Below are 26968 nucleotides of genomic sequence, written 5' to 3'. Positions count from 1 at the left end.
GGATTCTTCCTCTCACTCCTCCGTGGACTTCATACGCCCATAACCCAGCCAAACGGAGTCCACTAGACTGTAAGCACCTCAACGACAGGGTCCACTCCATCTTGCCCCATCCCATCCTTAGTGTCTAGCACTATGAGTGGCACAAAGTAGGTCTCAATAGATCTTCACTGAACGAATGATGAATGAATAAATCCTGAATTAGAGAAGGAGTGAAAGTCTCTCCCCAGTACAAAATCATGTGAGTAATAAATACCTTCTAGAACTGTGCTGCCCAATGTGGTAGCCACTAGCTACATTTGACCATTTAAATTTTAATTGTAATTAATTAAAATTAAATAACACTGTCAAGTTACACCTACGATATGCTCCAGCCATTCCATTTCTAGATACATACCTAAGAAAAATGACAGCATATGTCTACACACAGACTCGTATAATGATGTACATAGTAACTTTATTTGCATTGGCTCAAAACTGGAGAAAAGCAGCAAATGTTCCTCTACAGATGAAAAAAAACTGTAGTATATCCATACAACAGACTACTACTGAGTGATAAAAAGGAATGAATTATCAATACACACAACATCGGGGCGCCTGGGTAGCTCAGTGGGTTAAGCGTCTGCCTTTGGCTCAGGTCATGATCTCAGGGTCCTGGGATCGAGCCCCACATCGGGCTCCCTGCTCCACGGGAAGCCTGCTTCTCCCCCTCCCTCTGCCTGCCACTCTGCCTACTTGTGCTCTTTATCTCTCTGTCAAATAAATAAATAAAATCTTAAAAAACACACACACACAACATGGATGAATCGTTGAATAATTATGCCAAGCAAGTAAAGTTGACAAAAAATAAATATTGTATAATTCCACTTATATAAAATTCAAACTATACTGACTGAAAGCAGGTCAGCGGTTGCCTGGGGATGGATAGAACAGCACAAGGCGGTGCCTGGGTGGCTCAGTCAGTTAGACATCTGCCTTCAGCTCGGGTCACGATCTCAGGGTCCTGGGACTGAGTCCTGCATCCGGCTCCTGCTCAGCGGGGAACCTGCTTCTCCTTCTCCCTCTGCCCCTCCCCCTGCTTGTGCTCTCCCTCTTTCTCCTCTCAAATAAATAAATAAAATATATATATATTAAAAAAAAGACCAGCAAAGGGTGAGAGGGAAGGATTACAAAGGCATGTGAGAGACACATGTGAGAGACACAGAGAGAGAGGGAACACAAGCAGGGGGAGTGGGAGAGGGAGAAGCAGGCTTCCCGCCGAGCAGGGAGCCCGATGCGGGGCTCGATCCCAGGACCCTGGGATCATGACCTGAGCCGAAGGCAGACACTTAACGACTGAGCCACCCAGGTGCCCCTTACTGCCTTCTCTTGACCAAATCTCTCCCCCAGTGCTCTTCCCAGTGACAACACCACTGGACGTATTTCAGCCCTTGAAGTTACTAGGTTTCAAGCTTTCTCTAATTTCAGTACATAAACTGTCCTAAGGTTCAAAAATTAAAGCCATATAGAAGCGTCTCGGCAAACATCACTCTTCTGGTTCTTACTGTTCTCACTGTCCATCTCCCAATAAGAAACCACCTATCAGCTGTTGGGCGTCTTCTTCCAGAACTTACCCCCTCCCCCAAACGCCCCATCGTCCCCCTACCCCCACCCCGCACACCCTCAGTGCTCTCTTCATCCGGGAACTGCTCTGTCTCTGATCTTTCCTGCCCCTGAGAGTGCTTCCTCCGGCTTTTGCTTAGCTGACTTCTCACTGGATCTGCCAGCGTTTTTCTTAAGGCTTTATTTTTTCCAGAGCAGTTTTAGGTTCACAGCAAAACTGAGTGGAAGGTACAGATTTCCCATAGACGCTGCCGCACCCCTCCCCCATCCCCAACGCACAACCAGTATCAACATCCCATCACGGTGGTTACAACTTGCTGCAGTTGATGAGCCTCCATTGACACATCATTGTCGTCCAAAGTCCATAGTTTGTATGAGGCTTCACTCTTTATGTTGTATCTTCTATGGGTTTGGACCAATTTATACTGATATGTATCCTCCATTATCATATCATACAGAGTGGGGTCACTGCCACAGAAATCTTTTGTGCTCCACCTCTTCACCCAGCCCTCCTCCCTAACCCTCCACAACCATGGATCCTCCTACTGTCTCCCTAGTTTAGCCTTTGCCAGAATGTCACACAATTGGAGTCATACAGCGTGTAGACTTCTCAGCTTGGTTTCTCTCATTGAGTAATGTGTTCTTAAGGTTCCTCTATGTCTTCTCATGGCTTGAGAGCTCATTTCTTTTTAGCACCAAAGACATTCCTGTGTCTTGAGGTACCACAGTTTCTTTATCCATTCACCTACGGAAGGACCCTGTTTTAAAAATCTACTGTTGGAAGGCCTGAGGAAACATGTCCTTGGGGCCATGTTGGGTTGCTCTAGGTTGTTCAGGAGGACAGTCTGGCAAAGTTTATGAAACAAGACATTAAAATAGCTGTACCCTTTGACCAAATTATTCCACTTGTGGACATTTTCCCTACAGAAAGATTTCAAAAGAAAAAAAAGTCAAAACAGAATGTTTGCCTAAGGCCAGAATTCTCAGAGGGAAAGGACTGGAAGAGGGGGCAGACCCCCGCCCAGAGGGTAGAATCGGAATTGCCTGGGGATTTTTTAGGGCCAACACCTACTTCTATCCTGTCTTGAGTTGCTGGTGTCTCCCTTCCACACTCTTGCCTCGACGCTCCTGGTTGGGCACCACCCCAACACACACTTCCACTTTAAAATTTTGACTTTTTGACTTTATAACTGAAGTGTTAAATATATTTTTAAGTGCTCCAATCAAAGATAAATTATCACAAAGTCAACACATCTCCTATAGGCATGCAGGTGAAGAAACCTAACATTACCAACCCCAGAAGGCCTTCTCAAGCCGGGGTCCAATCCTGGCTTCCATCTTCCATGCCAGTGGTCACGATTATCCTGATATCTAACAGTATAAGCTGCTTTGTACCTTTATACACTTATTATCATATAGTATGCATTAGTTTATGCCTCACTTCCTTTGGAGCCAGTTTTGTTTTTGTTTTTGTTTTTTGTTTTTGCTTTTGTTGTTACTGTTTTGCTGTTAGGGATTCCATTGCATTAATATATTACAATTTATTTATCCAGCCTATTTTTCATGGGCCTTTGGGGTTTCCTGCTCTTGGCTACTACCAATAATGCTGTTATAAACAATCCCGTACACCTCTTTGTGTCCATGTGCACAGGTTTGTGTTGGGTGTATACCAAGGAGTCCGGTTGCTATGTTCTAGGGTATGTCAATGTTCAACTATTTTTAGATAATGTTGAACACTTTTTTCAAAGTTGTGTCAGTTTAATTTTCTCCAGCAGTAGGAGTACCTGTTGCCCCACGTTTATGCCAATTCGGCATTGTTAACCTTCAGTTTTAACCATTCTGGAGGGTATGTGGTGGTAGTTCATTGTGGTTTTAATTTGCATCTCCCTGATGCAAAGTGAGGTGAACTTTCTCCCCCTAGTGGGTAAAATCTGAATTACTTGGGAGACTCTTTTGGCTGTTTAAGTATTCAGTCTTCCACTATACTTGGGCCTTTCTCCACCTCTCTTCCTCCCCCAAGACTCTAAGAATAAGAAGTTGACCATCTTTTATAAATTCATTGCCCATTGGATATCCTCTTTCATGAAGTGCCCACTTAAAAGTCTCTTGCTCAATTTTCTTTTTTTAAGATATTTATTTACTTGAGAGAGAGACAGAGACGGGGGCGGGGAAGCGGGGGAAGAGGGACAAGCAGAGCCTGTGCTGAGCACGGAGTCTGCTGTGGGGCTGGATCTCAGGACCCCGAGATCACTCTCTGAGAAGAAACCAAGAGTCAGATGCTTAAACAACTGAGGCACCCAGGGGCCCCTCTTGCTCATTTTTCTATTGCATTCTTTATATTAATTTTTAAGAGTTCTTTATGGATTCTGACACAAATCCTTTGTTAGTTACACCTGTTGTTGCACACACCTTTTCCACCTTTTAATTTTCAAATCAACTCATTTTCACCTGTATGAAGGAACCGGCGGCTCAACGCAAGTTCAATTTGTCATACTCAGAAGTGACCGGTAGATGGCAACCTAGTCCCACATCTGAGCCTTCCACGGGCTATGCCCGAATTTCCGCCAAATCTCACAAAATATTTTACAAGTAAGCAACATTAAAAGGTAAGAAATCAAACTTTAAATCATTATGCAGCTACACAGAATACAGATAGGACTGGGTTTCTTAAAGGGAACAACACGTTAATCTTTTGCTCAGAATAAAGGAATAAAAAGGTCTCTACCAGAAGGAGGAAAAGCAGGGGTGAGGCTGTCCTCAGGCAGGGGGGCACCAAGCAGAATCCATGGAAATATCCTCTGAGAGTAACCTGCAGGCAGAAAAAAAGAGAGAGAGAGAGAGAGAGAGAATAAGTACCATGCATGGCATTGGGATACTGTTTCACTCTTTACAGAAGGCAGGTACCCACTAGCTCCGGGTCTGAGGGGACAGCAGAACTGGGGTTGGTGAAGGGCTAGAGAGAGTTTTCCACCTCGTCTCCCTTCTTCCTTTTTTTTTTTTCATTAGTTATATCTTATGGTTGCTGAAAACTGCCGTGGTGGGTCTCAGAACCCTAGCGGGAAACCAGTCCATGCGCTGGGATGGAAATGGCATTTGAAGAGTGAACGAACATGTTTGAACTGTGAGGCCTCATTAAGTGATGAGCGGCCTGTCCACTCTGCCTCCACTCAGAGTGGATGCTCCCCTCGAGCAGCCCCACATCTTCTTTCTCCTCCTCAACACCCCTCCCCAATGAATGAATAAAGGAATGAATGAATGAATGGGTGAATGACAAGGTCCAAGCCTTCCTGAGCTTAGAAAGCAGAGCATATAAACCCCACACTCAAAGGAAGACCCCAGAGAGAATGAAGAAGGCCTACAAGTAAGTAGAGGTAGCTCTTCTGAGAGGGAGCTAGCAGGGAGCCTGGTGTAACAGGTTGCCTTGTGATGAGCTGTGATTATGGACAAGGGAAAGGTACCTTTGGCTGAGGGAAAGACATCAACCAGGGACGGAGACATATTTGGGATGTGGTGGAAGGTGACCGCTTTCCTCCAGCCTTCCCAATGGTCATTGACAGGAACAAGGAGCATCAAGCTAGAGATTCAACTCATTTCCTGGGGGTAGCCAAGACTAAGTTTTCACTGCTGTGTGTCATCACCTCTGATGTCACCAAGACCTAGCGCAAAGACTCACACATTTAGAATGTGTCCAATGAACTCATCAGTGCTTTTCATTCTCTCTGTTGAGAAGTGAGCCCAGGTTGAGTTAGCAGCCTTGAAGCTCTCTTCATTCCCCACGTCCAGTCAGACCCAGCACTACCCGTCTCGCATTGCAGCCCATAATAAACAAACAAAAGAGGCTCTATTCCCTTTTGTTTTCTTCATTGCTCAGAAAGCAGGCTTGCCCCATCATCCTCAATGTGGAAGTTCCAACCCTCACAAGATTTCACACCTTCAAAGACAAAGGGCATTGCGTCACTCAAACTTCCTAGCTCTGGGCTGTCAGGGTAGGTGTCCAGAGACTGGGGTCTGGGTAAGCACAGGGCCCAGGGGTCCAGTACCAGGAAAGCACATGTTTGCAGGTGGGAGGGGTGCCCAGGCTCTGCTTCCTCTGGGTCTTACTCTAAACAGGGATGCTGAGGCTCGCTGCCCATCACCTGCCGCCCAGACGGACGGTGCCCACGGCCCTGATAGGGGAGGATGCGAGAGGAGATCCACATTGGTGGAAATGTCCTTCCCTAAAATTTGGGGTTTGGAGTCTCCCCCTTTTCTCCTGACCCAGGAAGCCCTCAGTGGTTGCTGGGGCCAGTCCTGCCCTGCTTGCAAGAGATAACTGTTAAATTTCCAGGAATTTGGCAGACCAGCTGTTAAACAGCCATTATTTTAAAAAATTAAATGATAAAAACTTACAAGAACATAAGCTATACTTTTAAAAAACAATAAAGACTCAAAACTCATTTCCTACTTAATTACAGGTTGTAATTATACACGCTCTCGAGGCTGCCCGCCTATCATGTCTGCATGGCGGGAGTGTTACAGGAAAGTGTAAATACTACGGACTGTGTACTGCACGCCTCGTCCCCATTCTGCATTCAGCCCGGTCGTGTTGGTAGCCTGAAATTGGTCACAGCGGGAATAGTTACACCACAGAAATCAATAAATGCCACCCATCAGGGCTTTTTGCTCCACCTGCCCATTAGACATCTACAGAGCTGGTGGCTCTCCCTGGTGGTAACAGTGCGGTGATAATAATGAGGAGGGTGGTGGCGGTGAGAGGAAGTCACAGGAGCCCCTCAGTGCAGAGGTAGGAGCTGCTGGTGCTTCTCCAGCCCTCACTCACCCCTCAGCCCCCGCTCCTTAAGAGTTGGGTTTGTGGTTTTTTTGTTTTTTTTTTTTTGACAGATAGAGAGAGAGCACAGGCAGGGGGAGCGGCAGGCAGAAGGAGAGGGAGAAGCAGGCTCCCAGCCGAGCAGGGACCCTGACGCAGGGCTCGATCCCAGGACCCTGGGATTATGACCTGAGCTGAAGGCAGCCGCTTAACCGACTGAGCCACCCAGGTGCCCCTCTTTTTCTTTTAATTTTATTTATTTGACAGAGACAGCAAGAGGGAACACAAGCAGGGGGAGTGAGAGAGGGAGAAGCAGGCTTCCCACTGAGCAGGGAGCCCGATGCGGGACTCGATCCCAGGACCCTGGGATCATGCCCTGAGCCACCCAGGTGCCCCTCATTCTGAATGTTTTTTTTTATTTTTTTTTTAAATTATTTATTGAGAGAGAGAGAGAGAGAGAGAGAGAATATGAGCCGGGAGAGAGAGAAGCAGACTCCCCGCTGAGCAGGGAGCCCAGTAAGGGGCTCGATCGCAGGACCCTGGGATCATGACCTGAGCCGGAGGCAGATGCTTAACCCACTGAGCCACCCAGGCGCCCCCAGCCCCTTCCTTAAAAGTCCTTTTCTCTGGGGCATCTCCGCCCTCCGTTCCACATCTTGCCACACTCTTGTTCTTTCCAGAGCCTGCTGTTGCTGCAGACACTCTAATTTCTTTTTTTTGTTTTGTTTTGTTTTGTTTTGTTTTTTTAAAGTAGGCTCCTCACCCAGCGTGGAGCTCATGACCCTGAGATCAAGAGCGGAGCTGAGATCAAGAGTTGGGTGCTTAACTGACTGAGCCACCCCGGGGCCCAGGCCTCCCCCACCCGCCCATTTCTGTCACGCACCGGAGGTCCCACAGATACCCAAACCGAACCTAGTCCTCCGAACCCGCTGCCCCCCACAGGCTCCCGCCTCGGGAGGAGGCAGCGCTGAGCGTCAGCTGCCAAACCTAGGGGGCCTCCTTTGCTCAGCAGTCCTCACCGCCCAGGGAGGCCCCCCTCTCCCTTCCCCAGCCCACCTCCCAGGCCTCTGACCACTGCTCCCCAAACTTAAATGTCTTTTTCTTGCATGTGCCCTATGTTTTAAAAGATGCATATCACATTGCATTTATTAAAGAGTAATACCACCCACCCTTAAAGTTGTACATACAACATCCAATCAGAATTTCATCCAGTAAAGAGCCACTGAGGAGCACTGTGTGCTGGGCACCGTGCCAGGCACCAGGGATGTGAAGGTGAATAGGGCCCGGCCCTGGGAGAGTCACATAAAGAGATCATAAATCATGACAATGCCCCGAGGTAAGGACAGCGATGGAGGGTGCTGTAGGACTTTGGTGGGTAAACCTGCCAAACCCACCAGCCTGGGCATCCTGCTGGCCACCTCAGTCTCTCTCACTCCTAATGCCCAAGTGCTCCCCTGCCCCTAGAGCACATCTCCCTGAACTCTCAAGTCTTGTGCAGTCCCCTCACCTCCACAGCCGTGGCTGGATTTAGATCACCAGCCTCTGCCACCTGGACTCTGGCTCCAGCCATTCTCCAGACAAAGCCAAAAAGGGATTTCTAGAGCACAAAGCTGACCAAGTTGTTCCCCTATTTAAAACCTTCAGTGGCGGGGCACCTGGGTGGCTCAGTCATTAAGCATCTGCCTTCAGCTCAGGTCATGATCCCAGCGTCCTCGGATCGAGCCCCACACAGGGCTCCCTGCTCCGCGGGAAGCCTGCTTCTCCCTCTCCCACTCCCCCTGCTTGTGTTCCCTCTCTCGCTGTGTCTCTCTGTCAAGTCAATAAAATCTTAAAAAAAAAAAACAAAAACAAAACATTACTCTTTAGGAAAAATAAAAGAAACCTTCAGTGGCTCCCGATTATCCGAAGATAACATCCAAACTCAATAGCACAGCTTCACAGCTCTTTCTGACTTGACCTCACATTGACATGAGAATCATCTCCCATTTACTTGTTCACTTAATACCAGTTTCATTGAACACTTGTTATATGCTAGGCTTTGTGCAGAACATGGGGATTCTGCAGAGAAGATAACGCACACCATTCCCTCTCCTGCAGCTTGTGGTCTAGCAGGGGGGACAGAGTAAACAGAGATGTATAGGGATAATTGAATGCAGTTGTTGGGAGTCAGCTGTCTGCTCACCACAATCAGCATCTCTGCCTTCTGCCTAGGCTGTTCCTTTTCCTGAAATGCCTCTCTCCTTCAGTTGGCCAATCTCTCTAGCTGTCCAGGTCTCAGCTCAGGGTCCTCCCTCGTGGGAGTCTTCCCTGAACCTTCCAGGTGGTTCCATGGGATCCTGCTCTCACTCCTGTACAGAGTGAGCATGGGGCTCAGCGCTGTCAACTCTCAGTAAGTGCTTGCTGTGTGAATGCCTGCCAGGTCTTTTAATCCATCCATGCCTTAAAAAAGTGTTTGCAGGGACGCCTGGGTGGCTCAGTCGGTTTAGCGGCTGCCTTCGGCTCAGGTCACGATCCCAGGGTCCTGGGATCGAGCCCCGCATCGGGCTCCCTGCTCAGCGGGGAGCCGGCTTCTCCCTCTACATGCCTCTCTGCCTACTAGTCCTTCTATCTCTCCGTCAAATAAATAAATAAAAAATCTTTTAAAAAAAAGTGCATTTAAAAAAAGTAATATAATATTTATCTTAGTATCTACCATATATTCAGAAAAATGGTGGATCTTCATGCTGGTAAAGGTACAAGGAAATATTTCTCAAAACAAGGATGTGTGTGAACTTGAGGACTTCAAGGTGACTATGACTAAGCAGGAGGCAGGGCTGGTCCCCCGGGAGGCCCAGTGAGGTGCCCAGCCCCGCTTTCCTCAGGCTCACAGCCCAGGGGCCCAGCTGACCTTCCACTATCACCCACCACCCTGCCCCCTGGAGCCTGGTACCTGCCCCTGGGCTTAACCCCCTGAGCTACACTATGCTGTGGGACCGAGGGGCAACTGGGAAAGGAGGGGAACCCCCATGGGGGCTGGAGCAGCTGGACTCCAGCTGCACTGTAGCACTCTACCCTGGGCAGCCTCACCAGGCGTGTGGACTCCGATCTGCTGGGCCTGGCCAGGAACTCCACTCCCCCACGTCCAGTCCGGGCCTTGGGGCTGAGGCCAGGTCTCCCAGCAGCACTGGTGAGCCTTGTCTCCCACCCACTCTCAAAAGCCTCTTGCCCCTCTGGAGGAGGCTTCGTTCTGTCCGAAAGCCCCCACCTGCAGCTGCTTAGCCTCCAAATCCCAAGCTGTTCCCCTGAGCTTCCTCTTCCCATGGAGTCAGAGTTGGAAGATCACCTGGTGCACGCCCTATGTTTTACAGCTGATGACGCTGAAGGGCATCAAGTGCCCAAGGTCTCAGAGCTGGTAAGGGCAGAGTTGTGTTTTAAAACAAAGGGCAGCATCCCGACTCCGCAGCCAGCCCAGGGCCCCTTCCACGAGGCTGCCCTGGCTTTTCCAGCTGGTCTGAACCTGACAGTTTTCCTCTACCAGAGAGAAATTCTCAGGAATCATCGCCGCCCCCACCTTACACCCTCTTGCACACCCACTCTCCTTCATCTGACCTTCCGACCCAGAAGTGGGGGCAAAGCTCGCTCTTACCCCGCAGGCCTCTCCCAGCCCCGGACACCCAGTGTCAGGCCTCACCGGAGGAAGGAGTGACTGCCAAACGGCTTTACAGAAGGAAACTAGCACAGGTGTGCTCTGTTTACCTTCCTGGCTCACAAACAGGGCTGGGCCCTCCCTGCCTGACAGGGAAAAGCTCCGTCCTCGGAGCCCAGCCCTCAAGCCTCTGCCATTCGGGCCACAACCTGCTCGTCCTGCCTCGTCTCCCACCACTCCCGACCCCAAGCTCTCTCCCCTCACAGCAAACCATCTTCAGGCTGCACCACGCCCTCCAGGCCTCTCTGGCTTTGTCGGTGCTGTTCCCTCTGTCTCTAATGCCCTTCCCTGCATCTCCATAGAGCAAGCTCCTTCTCATGAGACCCAGCTTAAAGGTCATCTCCCATCCTCTGTGCAGACGCATCCCGTTCCCCCACCCCATGTGCTAGGAGTGCTTCTGTGCCATCTTTATAGCATAATAAAGATACAAGCTCATGAATCTGTGTCCTCACTAGACTCTCAACTCCTCAGTGACAGCACTTTTGTCTTTATCTTCCAATTCTTAGAGCCTGGCACTTTTTTGAGTAGGCACTCCAAAAAAAAAAAAAAGGAATAAATGGCTAAACAAAATCAGTATATGGATCCTGGATTTATTCCAGAGCTAAATTTGGAAGCAGGTCTTAATGTTACACAAGAATTCCCTTCCAGCTCATTGATTCAACACATATTTATAGAGGACCGTTATGTGCAAAGCACTGAACAAAGTAGTAGAAACTCAAAAGCTGGAGTAGACTGGTAAGTCATGGGGCAGGATCTGAACCCCAAGAGGACATGCCCAAACAGAAAGCTCTGGTATAAGTGTTTTATGTTCTTAATTCATGAACTCCACACCATCTGCATACCGCAAGCACCTGGAGAGCTTTGAAGAGCACGGGGGTGCCCAGCCTGGTCCCACCGAGCGATTCTGATGTAATTGATGTGGGGTGCAGCTTGAGCACCGGGGGTTCTGATGTGCAGCCAGGGCTGGGAACCCCTGCTGAAATGAGGGAGTGCAGCGTCCAGTGTGTAAGGGGAGACCCACCTGCAGCCGAGGTGCTTCTGGGCCAGGGTCCTGTTCTGCAGACACGGAGCTTTCTTGTCCCCATGGGAGTGGCCCCAGACGGTATAGGCAGGGCTAGCACCTCCTCCCTGGCACTCCCCTCCCCCCCCATGTCTCACCAGTTCTGACCTTCCTGTAGCATTGGAGTTGCCAAAGACAACTTACTGGGGAACTTCCATGGTTTCCATGCGAGGCGGCGGGGAGGGGGTTCTCCCGGCTGCCCGCCATCCAGCCTTCAGTATGAAGGAGCCAAAATCTCTGGGTCACAGCGAAGACAGCTGATGGGGGCACCCAGGGTGGATGGCGAGTGGGCTGCAGGCCAGAGGGATGGAAACACCCCCCCACACGTCCCAGGAGAGTGGGGAGAGGGCTCCTGGGCCCACCGTCTAACGACTGTCAGACTCAGCAGCCACTGTGTCCCCTGCACCCCCTGCACTGGTAGGCTCCGAGGGACCGTGAGGGTCCCCAGAGCTAGCGTTGTCAGGCCACGTGGTTGCAGACAGCAAGGCTGGGTTTTCCCTTCTGAAGCCCAAGCAGTGACTCAGGGAACAAATACCGAAAGCAGACAGTGACCTCGGCATCCTTGCCCAACGGGGAGTGTGACCTTGCCCCAGAACCCTCTTAGGGGCCCAGGGTCCAGTGGGATGGAAACTGGCAGCATGGTGTAGGCGTATGGAGTCCACAGGATGCTGTCCTCATTTGCTGGGTGCCCTGAGCCCCTTGCTCCTCACAGAGGTGCTGGGAGCACAATTTCATTTGATCTGCACCACAGCACTTGGCGGGGGCGAGGGGTGCAGCTTTTCAATCCAACGAGCTTGGAGCTTCCTGGATTCCCACAGTCCCTTGGGCAGCAGTGCTGGGCTCCTACCTGGAGGGTCTGGGAGAACGGACTTAGACCATCACTCAGATCTCTCCCGATGCTGAACTTCCTGCCTCTCTAGTTCTAAGTCAGGATTCACCACTGCTTGACCATAAGGAGCCATCATTTAGTGTCCGTTCTTCTAATCTTGGGGGCTAGGATGTGCGTCATGGCTGCACCCCACCATGACCACACGGGAAATAGCTTTCTTTACAGGAGAACAACCGACTAAGGTACCAGAGCAGCTGCACTACGAGGTGGGTCTCACCCCCAGCCTGTGCTTATTCTTAAGGGTAGAGACCCTGTTACCTTTACCCTGTGTAAGCGCCCCCTGCCCCCGTATTACCCGCTAGCACGGGATACAGCACGTGGCAGAGGCTCCTCAGGTGTTTTATGAATGATGAAACCCAGTGACGAATCTTTTTGCAAAGACTCATGCCATAACTGACCTTTGGCATACTTAGTCTTAGGCATTTTATTTTTTTTAAAGATATTTATTTATTTATTTATTTATTTATTTATTTGAGAGAGAGAGAGAGAGAGAGAGAGAAACAGCATGAGAGGGGAGAGGGTCAGAGGGAGAAGCAGGCTCCTGCTGAGCAGGGAGCCCGATGCGGGACTCGATCCCAGACTCTGGGATCATGACCTGAGCCGAAGGCAGTTGCTTAACCATCTGAGCCACCCAGGTGCCCCAGTCTTAGGCATTTTAAGTATTCATTTATTCAATGAACATATACGACGAGTGCCAGCCGTGCATCAGGCATGCGTCAGCTGCTAGTGACCCAATGGCAAGCAAAAAAAATAAATAATAAATAATAATAATAATAGCTCCTCATGGAGCTCCAATTTTGTGGGGGAAGAAATTCATTTCTCAAATCCACATAAAATGGCACTGAGATGAAGTTGCTAAAGAAAAGGGCCACAGGGCTGTGGAAGTACAGGGAGGAGGGCCTGCACAGGAGTCAGAGAAGGTTTGAGGGAGAGGTTTCCACATTAATCCACCAACCATTATGGACCATGTTCCAGAGTTTGCTCAGCAAGATGCCAGGCACACCTTGGCTGCTTGAGTGATTTCCCCCCCCTCCCCGGTCCTGAAGAACAAGACGAAAACCCGAGTCTTCTGACTGCCCCGTCCTTACTCCATGCCACCTGAAGCTTTAAGTTTTCCGGTCAAGAGGAAAGAGGATTTTTGTTTTTTTATGCAAAGCAGCTTAAACTGAAACTGACCTCACCATGGGCGTCTGAGGTAGTTTTCGGTGACTGAGGAGGAAATGAGCCAACTTTCCAGGAACCTCGGGACACACCCAGATTGCCCAACAGTGCAGGGCAGTGCAAGCCAGACACCTCCCAGGCCCCTTCTCCAGCCGCACGACCCTGAGGGATGCCCTCCTCAGGGCCAGCTCCTCTAGAGCCAAAGCTCCACAGGGGGCGACCCCAGACCGAAACTTCGCCAGGGGCAGCGCAGGGTGAGGGCAAGACCGGGCCTGGAGAAGTGACCCTCAGACAGGCCAGTCGAGGCTCAGAGACCAAACTGTGTGTCGTCAACCATCAGGAGATGGCTGAGGACTCTGTTCCTTCTGATGCTTTGCTTCTGAGCCGCCCTCATGCCTTTTCAGGGCTCTTAGCTCGTGCTACTGATCCTACGGCCCTGGACAGGTGCTTGGCTTCTTTCTGGCTTTCTGCTCAGCTCACTTTCTCTCTCCTGACTGGCTTCTCTCCATGTCTACTCCCTCAGTAACTTGGGGTGCCAGTGGCCCTATGCTGGTTTCTCAGTCTCTGCTTTTCTCCCCAGGTTGTGCGCCTCTGACCATAACTCCTGTCTGTCTCTTCCTTTAAGCTCCGGAGAAGGTCTGACCAGCCTCGTAAGCCTTTGCAAGCCGGGCCTCCTGGGGTCTTTGAGAAGGCGGCTGGGAATACCCTCGAAGATCCAATCTCACCCCCTCTCATCATCTCTCCTTCCCGCCGATCAAATTGGTTTTCCTTTTGGATGTACAGATAGCTACTATAGCCTCAAATTCTTCCTGACTCCGTGGCTGAGAACGTAAACTCTGTGCTGTTTTTCAAGCTTTGTCCCTCCATGGAAACACCCTTTCTCTCCTAGCATGCTGCGTACATATGCACCCATGGCCATGGTCTCAGCTATGGATTTTTTTTTTAAAGATTCATTCATTCATTCATTCATTCATTCATGGGTGGGAGGGGCAGAGGGAGAGAAAGAGAGAATCTCAAGCAGACTCCTCACTGAGCGTGGAGCCCAACACAGGGCTCGATCTCACGCCCCTGAGATCATAATCTGAGCCAAAACCAAGAGTCGGAGGCTTAGCCAACTACGCCACCCAGGTGCCCCTCAGCTATGGATTTTGAAGCCTCTTCATTGAAACTTCTTTGTTCTAGACCAGAGCTTCTCCAACTTTAGTTGTGTATAACAACCTGAAGAGGTTCTGTATTAAAACACAGAATCCTGGGCCTCCCCCACCCCAAAGATTCAGACTGAGTCGGCCTGGGGAACTGTCCGTTGCTGTGGGTGGAAGCGACTGCCTGGGGAGTAGTGGTGGGGGGCTCGCACCTGCAGCCCTCACCCTGAGGCAAGGAATGCTCCCCACTTACAACTGGAGGGAAGTAGAGCAATGAGGAAACGAAGCAGGCATGTAGTATCGTAGTGAAAACGTTTCTAAATATTAACCTACCCCACCGGCCTCCTCCTGAGATGAATCCCCCTTTGCAAAGCAAGGTTCTAAGAAGTTAGGAAACTTGCCCCAGTCACCCAGCTCTTGATTGGCGGGGCCTGGAGTCAGGTACTGACCTGTCTGCTTGCTCCTGGCTCACTGTGTTAGCTGGGAAGCTGCATTAACATACTATTTGATTGTCCCTCGAAGAACTGCTATCATCTGTCCTGATAAGGGTGGTCAGCTGTGTCACCTCTGCAGAGAAATGAAGATCTTCTCAAGAGCACAAGCATCTACCCATGCGCCTGATAAAGCCACTGCTTCTCAGGTTAGGGTGCCAGACCAGGGCAGCCCGGCTGGGAGAGGCGTTCCCACCCCTGAGTCTTCCAGGCCAGGCCTGACCTGCTCTCCCGATAGCCACTGATGGCTCAGCACCTGGCAGAAGTCCCCACTAGTTACGGAATGTTACAAGGAGCAGAGAGCTTCAACAGCATGCTCGAAGTGTAGCACCCGGACCAGCATCATCAGCCTCACCTGGGAACGTGTTAAGACACCCAGGTACTTGGGTCCCACCCCAATATACCAAAGCAGAAATTTGGGGTTTAGGGCCCAGCAATTCACATTTTAACATGCCTTCCAGGAGAGCCTGACATACAGCTGAGAACCACTGTTCTACTAGAGAATTAGGCAGGTTGCTGTGGAGGACTTCTCTGGTGACATGGCTGGTTCCGGGCTCCCTGGGCAAGCTCTCACGGACACCAGTGGCAGAGTGGCTGGTGAAGCATATGCTAACCCAGCTGTGAAGTCAACTGTAACTTCTCTTTCTTCACTTGGTTACAGCCTTGCCCTGGAGAGAATTTACTGCCAGCATAGTCTTGTTGCTGTGGTAACTGTGTACCCGGCGGGGGCCCTTCCTCTGTGGGGGGTAATATTTGTGTCGCTTAGACACTAGGTAAACCCAGTGTCCGGATTCTGCTCCCAGGTCTCTGCACGTAGGGAAGCCTATTTGTTGTCACTGCAGGGACTGACTGAACAAGAAGCCCTGGTCCAAGTGATCGTTAGCGTGTTTCTTACAATCTTCAGCAATGTCCAATTTCCTGTTTTCAGGAAAAAAAAGCAAATCAAATGTAATATATAGGGTAGGGGATTACTTCATATGGTGGGAAAAAAATATGCCAACTTGTCTTATTTCTTGGCTAAGATCGCAAGTAAATGTGGAGCAGATTCTTTTTTTTTTTTGAAGGGGGGGCGATAATTCACATATCATAAAATTCACCCTTTTTAAGTGTACAGTTTGGTGGGGTGTTTTAAAAGATTTATTTTATATATCTAGAGAGAGAGAGAGAGACAGAGCAAACAGGTGGAGGGGCAGAGGGAGAAAGAGAGAGAATCAAGCAGACTCCCTGCTAAACATGGAGCCCGATCCATAACCCTGAGATCAGGACCTGAGCCAAAATCAAGACACAGATGCTTTACCAACTGAGCCACCCAGGTGCCCCAGTTCGGTGGTTTTTAATTTAAAAAGTGCCACAAGAGAGTGGACCAGGTGGGTAACCAGATGGTGGCAGAGACGGTGGAGCTCCATCAGCTGAAGTTTGCTGAACTAAAACAGGAAGGTCTTGCTCATGGTTTTGAGACCAAGGGAATAAAACAAGATCTCATCAATGGGCTCCAGGCATATCTTGAAGAGCATGCTGAAGAGGAGGCAAATAAAGATGTACTGGAGATGAAAACAGAGGAGGACGAACCTGTCAAAGAGGAAGAACCCTCTGAGAAAACTGTTGATGTGGCAGCAGAGAAGAAAGTGGTAAAAACTACTTCTGAGAAACCACAGGCGGAGAGAATGCAGAAGAGAGCTGAATGAGTCAATGTACCTCTGAGCTTGGAGAGTAAGAAAGCTGCCCGGGCAGCGAGATTTGGGATTTCTTCAGTTCCATTCAAAGGCCTGTCATCTGACACCAGACTATGGTTAACCTGGATAAACTACAGAAAAGAGCTCAAAGATTTGGTTTGAATAATCTCCAGAAAGTCTAAAGATGATGAGAAGCTGGAAAAGAGGAGGGAGTGATTTGGGATTGTCACAAGCTCAGCTGGAACAGAAACCACAGAGGATACACAGGCAAAGGGCAGCGCTGTGGGATTGACTGATGAAAAGCTCTTCCTGCTTTCGGTTCACCAGTGGTTTCCATCTCTCTGACTTGTCTTGGTCATATATATACCTAAATGCACAGTCACGTGCCTAGGTCCTGCGTTGCAGTGAGAGAGCAGGGACCCTGGTACATCCAGAAACTTCAGCAGCAATTTGACTCATTGCTGTTCCAACAACTTTAAGGTGGTAGTTCTTCTGTTGTTGTTTTTTAATTATTATTTTGCTTGTTAATAAAAAAATAGAAAATAAAATAACAATTAATATGTAGAAATAAATAAATGAATAAATAAGTGCCACAAGAGTACTTTCTGGGGTGATAGAAATGTTCAATAGCTTGTTTCGCATGATGCCTTCATGGATGTATATAATTATCAAAACTCCTAACTGAACCATTAAGACCTATTCCTTTTATTATATCTAAACTATACCTTAATTTAACAAATAATTCTAAAAGTAAATGTTGCCGGGACACCTGAGTGGCTCAGTCGGTTAAGCATCTGCCTTTGGCTCAGGTCATAATTTTGGGGTCCTGGGATCAAGCCCCGCATCGGGCTCCTTGCTCAGTGGGGAGACTGCTTCTCCCTCTACCTGCCACTCCCCCTGCTTGTGTGCTCTCTCTCTCTCTCTCTGACAAACAAATAAAATCGTTTTTTTTTTAAAGTAAATGGTGCTACTTCAAAAAAATCTGAAACACTTAAAATCTGAGAAATGTTCAGTGGTTGACTCAATGAACTTGTCTCCAAATAAGAAGCAAACAACAGGTCACACTTGCCTGTGGTACAAATCCATTTCTCATTTATGTTGATAAGGAAAATTCAGATAAGCAACGGTATTATAAAATAAGTCAGGCTAACTTGCCTGAGGCAATATAGCCTTAACAGACACCAAGGAAAACTATCAACTTCACGATTACACACAGCTATGTAAAGGAAAAATCACATACATTTACTTGATGTAAATACAAAACAGTGGATTTTAATTTTTTAAATAGTATGCCCACTCTCCAAATAAGTAGTACTTTATTATATATGTATTATGTCATGCCAAGGGAATGAGAAAGTTGGTTTTAGCATGTCTGCAAGAGTTTTAAATTGGGGGTTTTCCTTAATTTTATTCTAATTTTTATTTTAAAGCTAAGTAGTATGCACATGGGCAAATGATGGAATAAAACACCACCAAAACCAAACACAAAAGCTTTAGTTTCTAGAGAAAAATGGCATAATTACCTGAGGCAACTTTCTAAGCATGGGGAGAAAACATTTTAAGGGCCGATGACCAGAAAAACTAATTTGATTTCTGTAGCTCTCTTGGGTACATGCACTCAGCTTCACCTGCCTTCTTCTTCTTTTTTTTTTTCTAAAGATTTTATTTATTTATTTGACAGAGAGGGAGACAGCGAGAGAGGGAACACAAGCAGGGGGAGCGGGAGAGGGAGAAGCAGGCTTCCTGCAGAGCAGGGAGCCCGATGCGGGGCTCGATCCCAGGACCGTGGGATCATGACCTGAGCCGAAGGCAGATGCTGAACGACTGAGCCACCCAGGCGCCCCTTCACCTGCCTTCTTATTCAAACTACATTTCATCACTTTTGAGTGTGAAAATATACGTAATGTACTTGTGTGAATAGAGTGATTACTAAAAGACACACATTTGTCTCTAAGGATGTGTCTTTATATTATATAAATATAAATATTTTTGTTCGTATGTGTTTTCTGGATGTGAGGTCATCCATGTGGGCATATGTGTAGGGGTTTTTATCTCTAGCTAGGTATTTATGTAGGAGAGAGCCAAGGTGAGATGTATTTATCTATGGGTGTGTTTGCGCTCTCACAAAAGTTTATAATTGGGGCGTTGTGCACCCAAGGTGGACGAGTCACTAGAGGTAGGGATGTGTGAATTTCAAACAGGCAATGTTCCCACTCACGGGAGAATATAATTTTATTATTTATTTTTTTAAAAAACATTTTTATTTATTTATTTGATAGAGAGAGACACAGCGAGAGAGGGAACACAAGCAGGGGGAGCAGCAGAGGGAGAGGGAGAAGCAGACCTCCCGCTGAGCAGGGAGCCCGATGTGGGACTCGATCCTAGGACCCTGGGATCACGACCTGAGCTGAAGGCAGACGCTTAACGACTGAGCCACCCAGGTGCCACGAGAATATAATTTTAAATATATTAAGACCCTTCTGCTTTATAGAGATAAGAATTAAAAAAAAAAGGGGGGGGAGCACTTTTTGAGCAACTAGTGCTGTCCATATGAAACACCAGGCTGGTACTTTACTGTCTCACATAATTTTCACAACTAACCTAAGCAGATACAAATTAACCCAGCTCTATAGTTGAGGAATCTGAGGCTTGTCCAAAGCAAAATAAGGAAGTGGCAGAGCAGTCTGATTTCAGAACCTGTCACTTCACTTCAAAGTCTACCAGAAAGTCTCAAGTGTGAGACAATCTTCCCAAGGGGGAAAGAATGATGAATGAGTATTTCATTAGCCCTCACACCAGTTTTCAGTCTTATGAATGTGATTTTAACTTTATTCCGAAAGCTTTCTTCACATCTTATTTTCACGTAAGAGAGAATTATAGATGTTTGCTTAAGGCTGAAGGCCATAAAGTTGAAAGGACTCGGGGCTTTAGCTGAATTGCAAACTGGAAAAATCTGACCCGGGAGAGCGCTCCTTCCTCTCTGGGCTCCAGGACGCATCTCCGGGGTCTCCTCCCCTACCCGTGTCTCTCAGTCCCCATCAGGGACCACATCCTCCCCCTCTGCCCTCCGCAGGCCGTCTCATCCACGCCCTTGGTCTCACCGCCCCCGGAACGCTCTCCAGCTCACGCCTTCTTGCAGTTCTCCAGAAGTAATCGACCTAGATAGCTCACAGGACTTTCAAACACACCAATTCCAAAGTCTAACTCATTTTCTTCCTTATCTACCCTTCCCTGGAACATTCCACTTTTTTCCTCCTATATTCTCCACCTTGGCACCACCACCCACCCACTTACGCAGGTGAGAAACCGGGGCGTCATTCTGGACATCCTCCATCTATCTTCCACAAGCCTTGAGGTCTTCTCATCACCGACTCTCAAACGCAACCTCTTTCTTTCTATTCCTTCTGCCCTTGCCTTGTTCACTCATGACCCTCACTACCTGTTCCCCGGACCACGCCCCGCAGCAGCTGGCCTCCGGCCTCCAACCAAAAAGTCCCTGCTAGTGTGCGTGTCCACCCCTGCTTGCTGTAGCCAACACTCCGGTCAGTAAACTGTGTTCCCTCCTGCCACAACTTAAAACCCTTTTCTGGTTCCTTTGAGCCTGCAGGCTAACAGCATAAGAGGCCCTACACATTCCATCTACCCCACTCTACACTCCGATATTAAATTTCATGTATTAAACAACTTTAAGTTTCCAGAAAATATGCTATTTTAGCCCTCTATGCCCTGGTAAATATGCACTTTTAGCTCTTTGAACTGCTGATTTCCAAAGACTGGTTTTTCAATAATCCACCTTCTTTGGGAAGCTTTCTTTTGTACCTTGTGCTTATTTTTCTCCTGGCTTTATTGTCACTCTATTGCTCTGATTGTTCAGAGGTGTGTCTGCCTTTCCTACGTCAGATTCTTGAAGCCGGCACAATGCCTACCACACAGTGAATGCTCAATAATGGTGCAATTTCTTAAATATTTAAACTGTATAAAATTATTATTATATCTCAAATTTAAAAAATTCAAAGGCCACATCCAAGAGAATCTTATCCATATCAAACTCTGTTGGGATAGCCGTTCTACACCAGCTCCTCTGGAGCCACGTTTATGACCACGTATTTTTCAAGTACTCAGTACTTAGTACTTAGTACCTAGCAACCAAACGCAACAAGGGAATCTTGGATTAGATTCTGGACATAAAAATACAGCTATAAAGGTCATTACAATTAGAGAAAACGGAAATGGATTGTATGTTAGGTGATATTATTGAATTAATGTCAATCTTTTTAGTAATGATAATGGTATTACAGTCAGCTAGAATGTCCTTTCCCTATGCATAAAAAGCTTTATGAGGTCTGTACTTATTTTTTAGGAGTTCATTTTATTTTTATTTATTTTTGAGAGAGGGAGAGAGCATGCACACACGATGAGGGGGGCAGAGGGGGAGGGAGAGAGAGAGACTCTCAAGCACGGAGCCCAACATGGGACTCGATCTCATGACCTGAGCCAAAATCAAGAGTTGGATGCTTAACTGACTGAGCCACCCAGGTGCCTCTCAAAGAGTTCATTTTAAAGGAGAATATACAGAGAGATACAGCAAATGTGGCAAAATGTTCAATAAAAAGTATGAGTATTCTTTGTACTAATTTGCCAACTTCTCTGCATATCTGAAAATTTTCAAAATAAAACATTTGGGGCAAATGCTAAGAACACAGACAAAAATAAAATCAATAAATCCTCTGAAATTTAAGTATTAATATTGCTCTTGGGGTTTCTCCCGCCCAAATCTGTTGCCTGGTACCTTCCATTGCCATGCTTACCCCTTAAAGCCACTGCATTTCAATCAAGTTTGTGTTTTAGTTGCAAGGCACTGTTACCCCTCACAAAACACTCTACAGTTTGCTCTCCTTGTTGGCCTTCACAAGGCTGTTCATTTTTATTTGCCTAAATGGCACCATATTGCACTTTAAAAACCTAAGCAAATAAAACTGTGCTTCCTAACCGGTGCATGTAATACCTTGAGATCAACCGTGGGAGCTTTTGATCTGGGAAAACTTGAAGTGATAAGGAATCACTAAGGTTGAAGGAGTAGTCTTGCTTTAATCCTCCAGAGGATTAAAGTCTCTAGTAAGAACTAGTTATTTTTTATTGCCAAGAAGGGCATACGGTAGCCCTTCTCTTAAATTTCTATTATATTCAGACAGAAATTTTTAAAAGGTATTTATCATCTTTATCTAAAAGAGTTGGGGCGCCTGGGTGGCTCAGTTGTTAACCGTCTGCCTTCGGCTCAGGTCACAATCTCAGGGTCCTGGGATCGAGTCCTGCATCAGGTCCCTGCTCTGCGGGAAGCCTGCTTCTCCCTCTCCCACTCCCCCTGCTTGTGTTCCCTCTCTTGCTGTCTCTCTCTGTCAAAAAAAAAAAAAAATCTTAAAAGAGTTGATGAACTTAGGTATATACCTAAGAGAACTGAAAATATATGGCTCCACAAAAACTTGGACATGGCGATTCACAGCAATATTACCCATGTTACAGCCAAAAAGTGGAAACAGTCCAAATGTCCATCAACTGGATGGGTAAACAAAATGTGGTATAGCCATACAGTGGAAAATTAGTCATAAAAAGGAACAAAATATGCATACATGGCACAACATGGATGAATCTTGAAAACATTACACTAATCAAAGGAGCTAGACACAAAGGTTATGTAATATATGATTTCATTTATATGAAATGTCCAGAATGGGCGAATCCATAAAAACTAAGTTTATCAGAGTTTGCCTGGGGCTGAGAGCAGGGGGGTCAGGAATGGGGGAATGACCCCAATGGGTACAGGGTTCTCTTTGGGGGAATGAAAATATTCTGGAGTCAGATGGTGGAGATGATTGTAAAACTACTAAAAACCACTAAAGTGTGTACTTTACATCGATGAATACTATGGCATGTGAATTATATCTTAATTAAAAAAAAAGTAATGGAAAGCAATTCCTACTTGGTCCCATTTTTAAGAACAGTCAAGGGGGAGCCCAAGGGCATGCTGGGTGTGGTTGCACCTTCAGTTTTCAAGTCACCATTGGCCAGAGTGAAGTGGCCCCCATCCTACAGAGTTCGGACAAAGCTCTCCGTCCCCCCCTCCCCAGCCCTCGAGGGAGCACCTCTGTAGCCCTGGCATCTGCAGGGCCCGTTTCAGCGTGCCCCACATTCCTACTCATCACCATAATCCCAGCGCTTCCTTCCAAGACCAACTGTCATGCAAGTCTCAGCCCCTATCGCTTCTTCATTTTCCTCATTGTGCTCACCACTTTTTATTCATCTCCCTTCAAAATTTGGTTTTATTCATTGCTTTATCTCATCGGCCCAAGAACGGTGCACAGCTAACAGCAGGGACTCAATAAATTTCTGGTGAATGAGTACACTTGCAAGAAGAGTTTACACAGAAATTTGTACGGTGTATTATTTTAAAAATGAAGCTCCATGCTTCAAAATGTGTTTTTCTCCCATAAAAAGACTTTAAATATGTATTTTTAAGAAATCTCACACGCATAGTATTTTATTATAGACAATTTAGTTTACAAATCTTTATACACTTTAAGGAAAACAATCCGGCATCATAAACATAAAAATTTCAATATGCAAAATTAAAGTTACAACGAGAAAATAAGCACGAACTTATTTTTGCACTATGTGGTCACTGCTACACTACCTTTATAATTCCTATCCAGAGTCCGAAAATGTAGTCAAGCCCTAAAAATGTAGCAGAAGCATTTCCGCACACTGGTATCCATAATCTAGTTTGTGCAGCAATGTTTCCACTAGATTCATAGAGTATTCTTTGGAAGAAAGAAACAAGGGCTGTTCATTTGGTGGCCCTTTGGACTTTCTGCAACTCTTCAATGGGCTTCCACTGTTGGTTGATTGTTAGAAGCTTGGGGAAAAAAAAAAAAAGAAAACACAAATGTTTTTTAAGATCTGTCCTTCATCCTCACGTCCCTTTTTGGGATTTGTCCACACTCCCCTTTGGAAAGAGCATCACCATAATATTTGTAGTCAAAGAACCATCTCTCCCCGTCTCTAAAAACATGGACAAAACAGTAATATGGGCTCTAAAGAGCCTTTGGGTTCCTGAGTGTTATAGGATCAGAAAGAAAGGTCATATATATTTGCCCATTTTCATGTAACAGGTTCTAGATTTCTAAGTTTCCCACAGTTTTATGTGAACTCTAAGTTCAAAAAGTGTGTCTGCCCCCAGTGAGTCGATGTATAATGCTCTAGCACAGGGGTTTGGCACATAGTAGGCTCTTAAACAAACTTCCTCATTGTAATTACTCAACAAAGGTACAAATGATCAAAGTTATGCAATCAGGGAAAAGGGGCAGAGCTGTGGACAGTCCTTGACTTCCAAAAAACTCAAATTGAGAGATTCTCCTTTATCCTCACAAGTTTTCTATTGCCCCAGGATCTAGGATATATAGGTAGGTTTTTTTCTTTTTTTTTCTCAATTAAAAAAAATTTTTTAAATTGAATTACAGTATCATTAACATACAACGTTACAGTAGTTTCAGGCGTACAACAATTCCATACATTACTCGGTGCTCATGATTCAGCAACTCTATTCATTACTCAGTACTTACGACAAGTTCACTCCTTAATCCCCATCACCTATTTCCCCCATCCCCCACCCAGTTCCCTCTGGTAACCACCAGTTTGTTCTCTATAGTTAAGAGTCTGTTTCTTGGGCGCCTGGGTGGCTCAGTTGGTTAAGCGACTGCCTTCGGCTCAGGTCATGATCCCGGAGTCCTGGGATCGAGTCCCACATCGGGCTCCCGGCTCAGCGGGGAGCCTGCTTCTCCCTCTGACCTTCTCCCCTCTCATACTGTTTCTCTCTCTCTCTCTCTCAAATAAATAAATAAAATCTTTAAAAAAAAAAAAGAGTCTGTTTCTTGGTTCGCCTCTTTTTTCTCCTTTGCTCATTGTTTTGTTTCTTAAATTCCACATGAGTGAAATCATATGGAATTTGTCTTGCTCTGACTTATTTTGCTTAGAGACGCAGGTAGTTTTAAAGACTCTAAATGTCCTTCATTAGGTCAAACTCTGCTATTTGAAAGTTTTGTTAAAAAAAAAAAAAGATTTCCTGACAGACCTAAGTAGTGTTAGTTCCAACAGACTCAATGTTTCTTACTTCCAAAATATTTAAAATGTTAAAAAATCTTTGCTACAGTCTTCAAAGAATGAGTGATTATTTGCTGATTTTGCTTAAAGAAAAGGCCACTCCTGTTTCCCAGAGCTTCTGTTATTTATCCCAACAGACCTTATGTAAACTTTAGATAAATAATGGATACAAGGAGATAATATATTACAATAATGATGAAAGTTAATATTTGAGTAGGTACTCTGGGCCAGCCACTATGCTAAAGGGTTCTATGTATTTCACATTCTTTAATCCTCTTCACTCTGAGGTACAGCCTTATTATTGAGCCCATTTTAGAGGTTCTGACAGCCTCAGAAAGGCCAGATTGTCCCAAATCACCTGTGAATAATGGAACAAGGATTTGAACTAGACCTCCAGAACTCCATAGCACTCCCTTTTCCACTACATTAGTGTAAGGTAATATGAAAGGTATTAAATCCGTTTTGCTGACTAGGATGCTCAAGCTCAGGTTAAATGTAAACCACTTTTTTTTTTTTTAATATTTTAGAGAGAGTACAAGCTGGGGAAGGGGCAGAGGGAGAGAAATTCAAGCAGACTCTGTGCTGAGCACGGAGCCCAACATGGGGGCTTGATCTCACGACCCTGAGATCATGACCTGAGCAAAATCAAAAGTCAGACACTTAACCACTGAGCCACCCAGGCGCCCCGTAAACCACTTTTTAATGTAGTAATACCTTTCTAGGTACATTAGGATCCACAGTTTCCCAAGGTTCTGGATTTCTTTTCCGATCAATGCTAGAAATAAAAGAAAGCTGATTAAACACTAAAGTAAGTGAATTTAAACCTACTCTGACATTGGGTCTATAAACATGCTGGGACATCATGGGACAGATCCAGACTGATAAACAGGCATTCATCTATTAGTTCACTGACACTGATGGAAGGTTAGGTAAGGGAACCTCAGGGTTTGGCTCAAACATTGAGGACCAATTAATTCCTCTGCAGGGTAGAAGCTCTGTGTTCCCTTTGTTGGCCTGGATGGGAGAATGCTCCCATAAACTGAATAGAAATGGGAGTGGAAGTGAAAGGGTATGAGCAAGCAAAATATATTCTTGCTCTGGTTTCTGGGACAGGCAGAGGGCTGGGCTTGAACCCTGCAGGTGGTGAACTGCACCGAGCGAGCGAGTCCCCTCTGCCAGAGCCTGGCTTTACCCCCCTTTCCAGCCCTGCCCTAGGCCAAGATCGTTTTCAAGTTTTTCTCTTCCTCATATTCCAGGACACATGGTATTTTATCTTCTCACAACTGTGGTATTTTATCTTCTTACCTAGAGCTGAGATTAGGTTCACTGTAGACAACTGAATCTATAAACTCTACTGCATTAGGAGAGATCTTTCTAATAAATTGGAATTTTAAAATTTCGTTAAACTAATGATTTAAGTTTGATGACAAATATCCCAAAAGATCATTTAAAAACTTTAAGTTTCAAAACTTAAGTTAAAAAAAATTAAACTTTGCTGCAGAAGTGGAAGAAGGCCAACGGATGAAAGGATATTGAGATACAAAGAACAAACTCATTTTATTAGTATCATAATTTAACAGTCTCCTGGTATCAGGGAGCTTTCTAGTCCCAACTCCAACTTCACAATTTGATATTCTTACCCTGGGGGTGAAACTAGGAAACTGATACCATGCAGTTCATTACTGAGGTTAACCTAACACTGCTAAAAACGTTTCTACAAACGATGCCTACTTACATCACATCACTTTTTTGAAGGGAGTATACAGCAAAGGACGAAGCTCCACCCGCTGCTGCGGTCATGATCAGCACCAAAGGAATAAGCTAACAAAGAACAGGTTGAGGGTAAATATTCCGATGTTTCCAAGTGAAACATATGAAATATAACAGAAGAGCTAGATATCATTTTATACTTTCTTCAAAATACGCACCACCTTTTCATCTTTAAAAAAGTAGTTATTCTAAGTCAAGAATTTCAACGGTCTTAAAAACTTACTTCCTTCTTTTTCCTCAGGAGTTGGAAAATGTTCATGATGACTTCACTGTAGAATGCCAAATCTAGAATTGAAAAAAAAAAAAAATCCAAGATATTGATCAAAACTTCAGTCACTAGGACCCAACCTGGTGAGGACCAACCGGCCAACGTACTCCCCAAGACAGCCTCCGGGGGCTCACCTGGGAGGCGGGGCCGGGCGACACGCGCAGACGATGCAAACGCCCAGAACCGAATGGGGTCCCGGTGTCCGCACTTATATACGGATCACAAACGATGGGCCGGGCCAAAGCACTCTGGTCACGCGGACCGGGCCG

General features: G+C 46.4%; 2 protein-coding genes and 1 pseudogene across 4 annotated transcripts in view; 1 reads left to right on the top strand and 2 right to left on the bottom strand.

Annotated features, from left to right (window-relative positions):
* The window catches only part of BLOC1S6 (biogenesis of lysosomal organelles complex 1 subunit 6), a 140144-nt gene extending 113672 nt beyond the window's left edge, over window positions 1-26472 (bottom strand). For all 3 annotated transcript variants that reach the window (XM_025884155.2, XM_025884156.2, XM_025884157.2), the window contains exons 1-3: window positions 26397-26472; window positions 25376-25436; window positions 4325-4408 (exon numbers count right to left, since the gene is read on the bottom strand). The gene's annotated coding sequence lies outside the window, so the exon portion shown is untranslated. The remainder of the gene's footprint in view (window positions 1-4324; window positions 4409-25375; window positions 25437-26396) is intronic.
* LOC112833159 (SAP domain-containing ribonucleoprotein pseudogene) lies at window positions 16214-17049 on the top strand (annotated as a pseudogene).
* On the bottom strand, window positions 23012-26968 carry CUNH15orf48 (chromosome unknown C15orf48 homolog). The gene is made up of 5 exons (XM_025884163.2): window positions 26834-26968; window positions 26655-26716; window positions 26397-26482; window positions 25376-25436; window positions 23012-23417 (listed from the first exon to the last, which is right to left on the bottom strand). The coding sequence occupies exons 2-5, from the start codon at window positions 26688-26690 to the stop codon at window positions 23349-23351; spliced, it is 252 nt and encodes an 83-aa protein (XP_025739948.1). The 5' UTR covers window positions 26691-26716; window positions 26834-26968; the 3' UTR covers window positions 23012-23348.

This window comes from Callorhinus ursinus, unplaced genomic scaffold, assembly GCF_003265705.2.
Source record: "Callorhinus ursinus isolate GAN/ISIS: 27379988/994484 unplaced genomic scaffold, GSC_fseal_2.0 scaffold25, whole genome shotgun sequence".
Lineage (NCBI taxonomy): Eukaryota > Metazoa > Chordata > Mammalia > Carnivora > Otariidae > Callorhinus > Callorhinus ursinus.
This window is presented reverse-complemented; position numbering and strand designations above follow the sequence as displayed.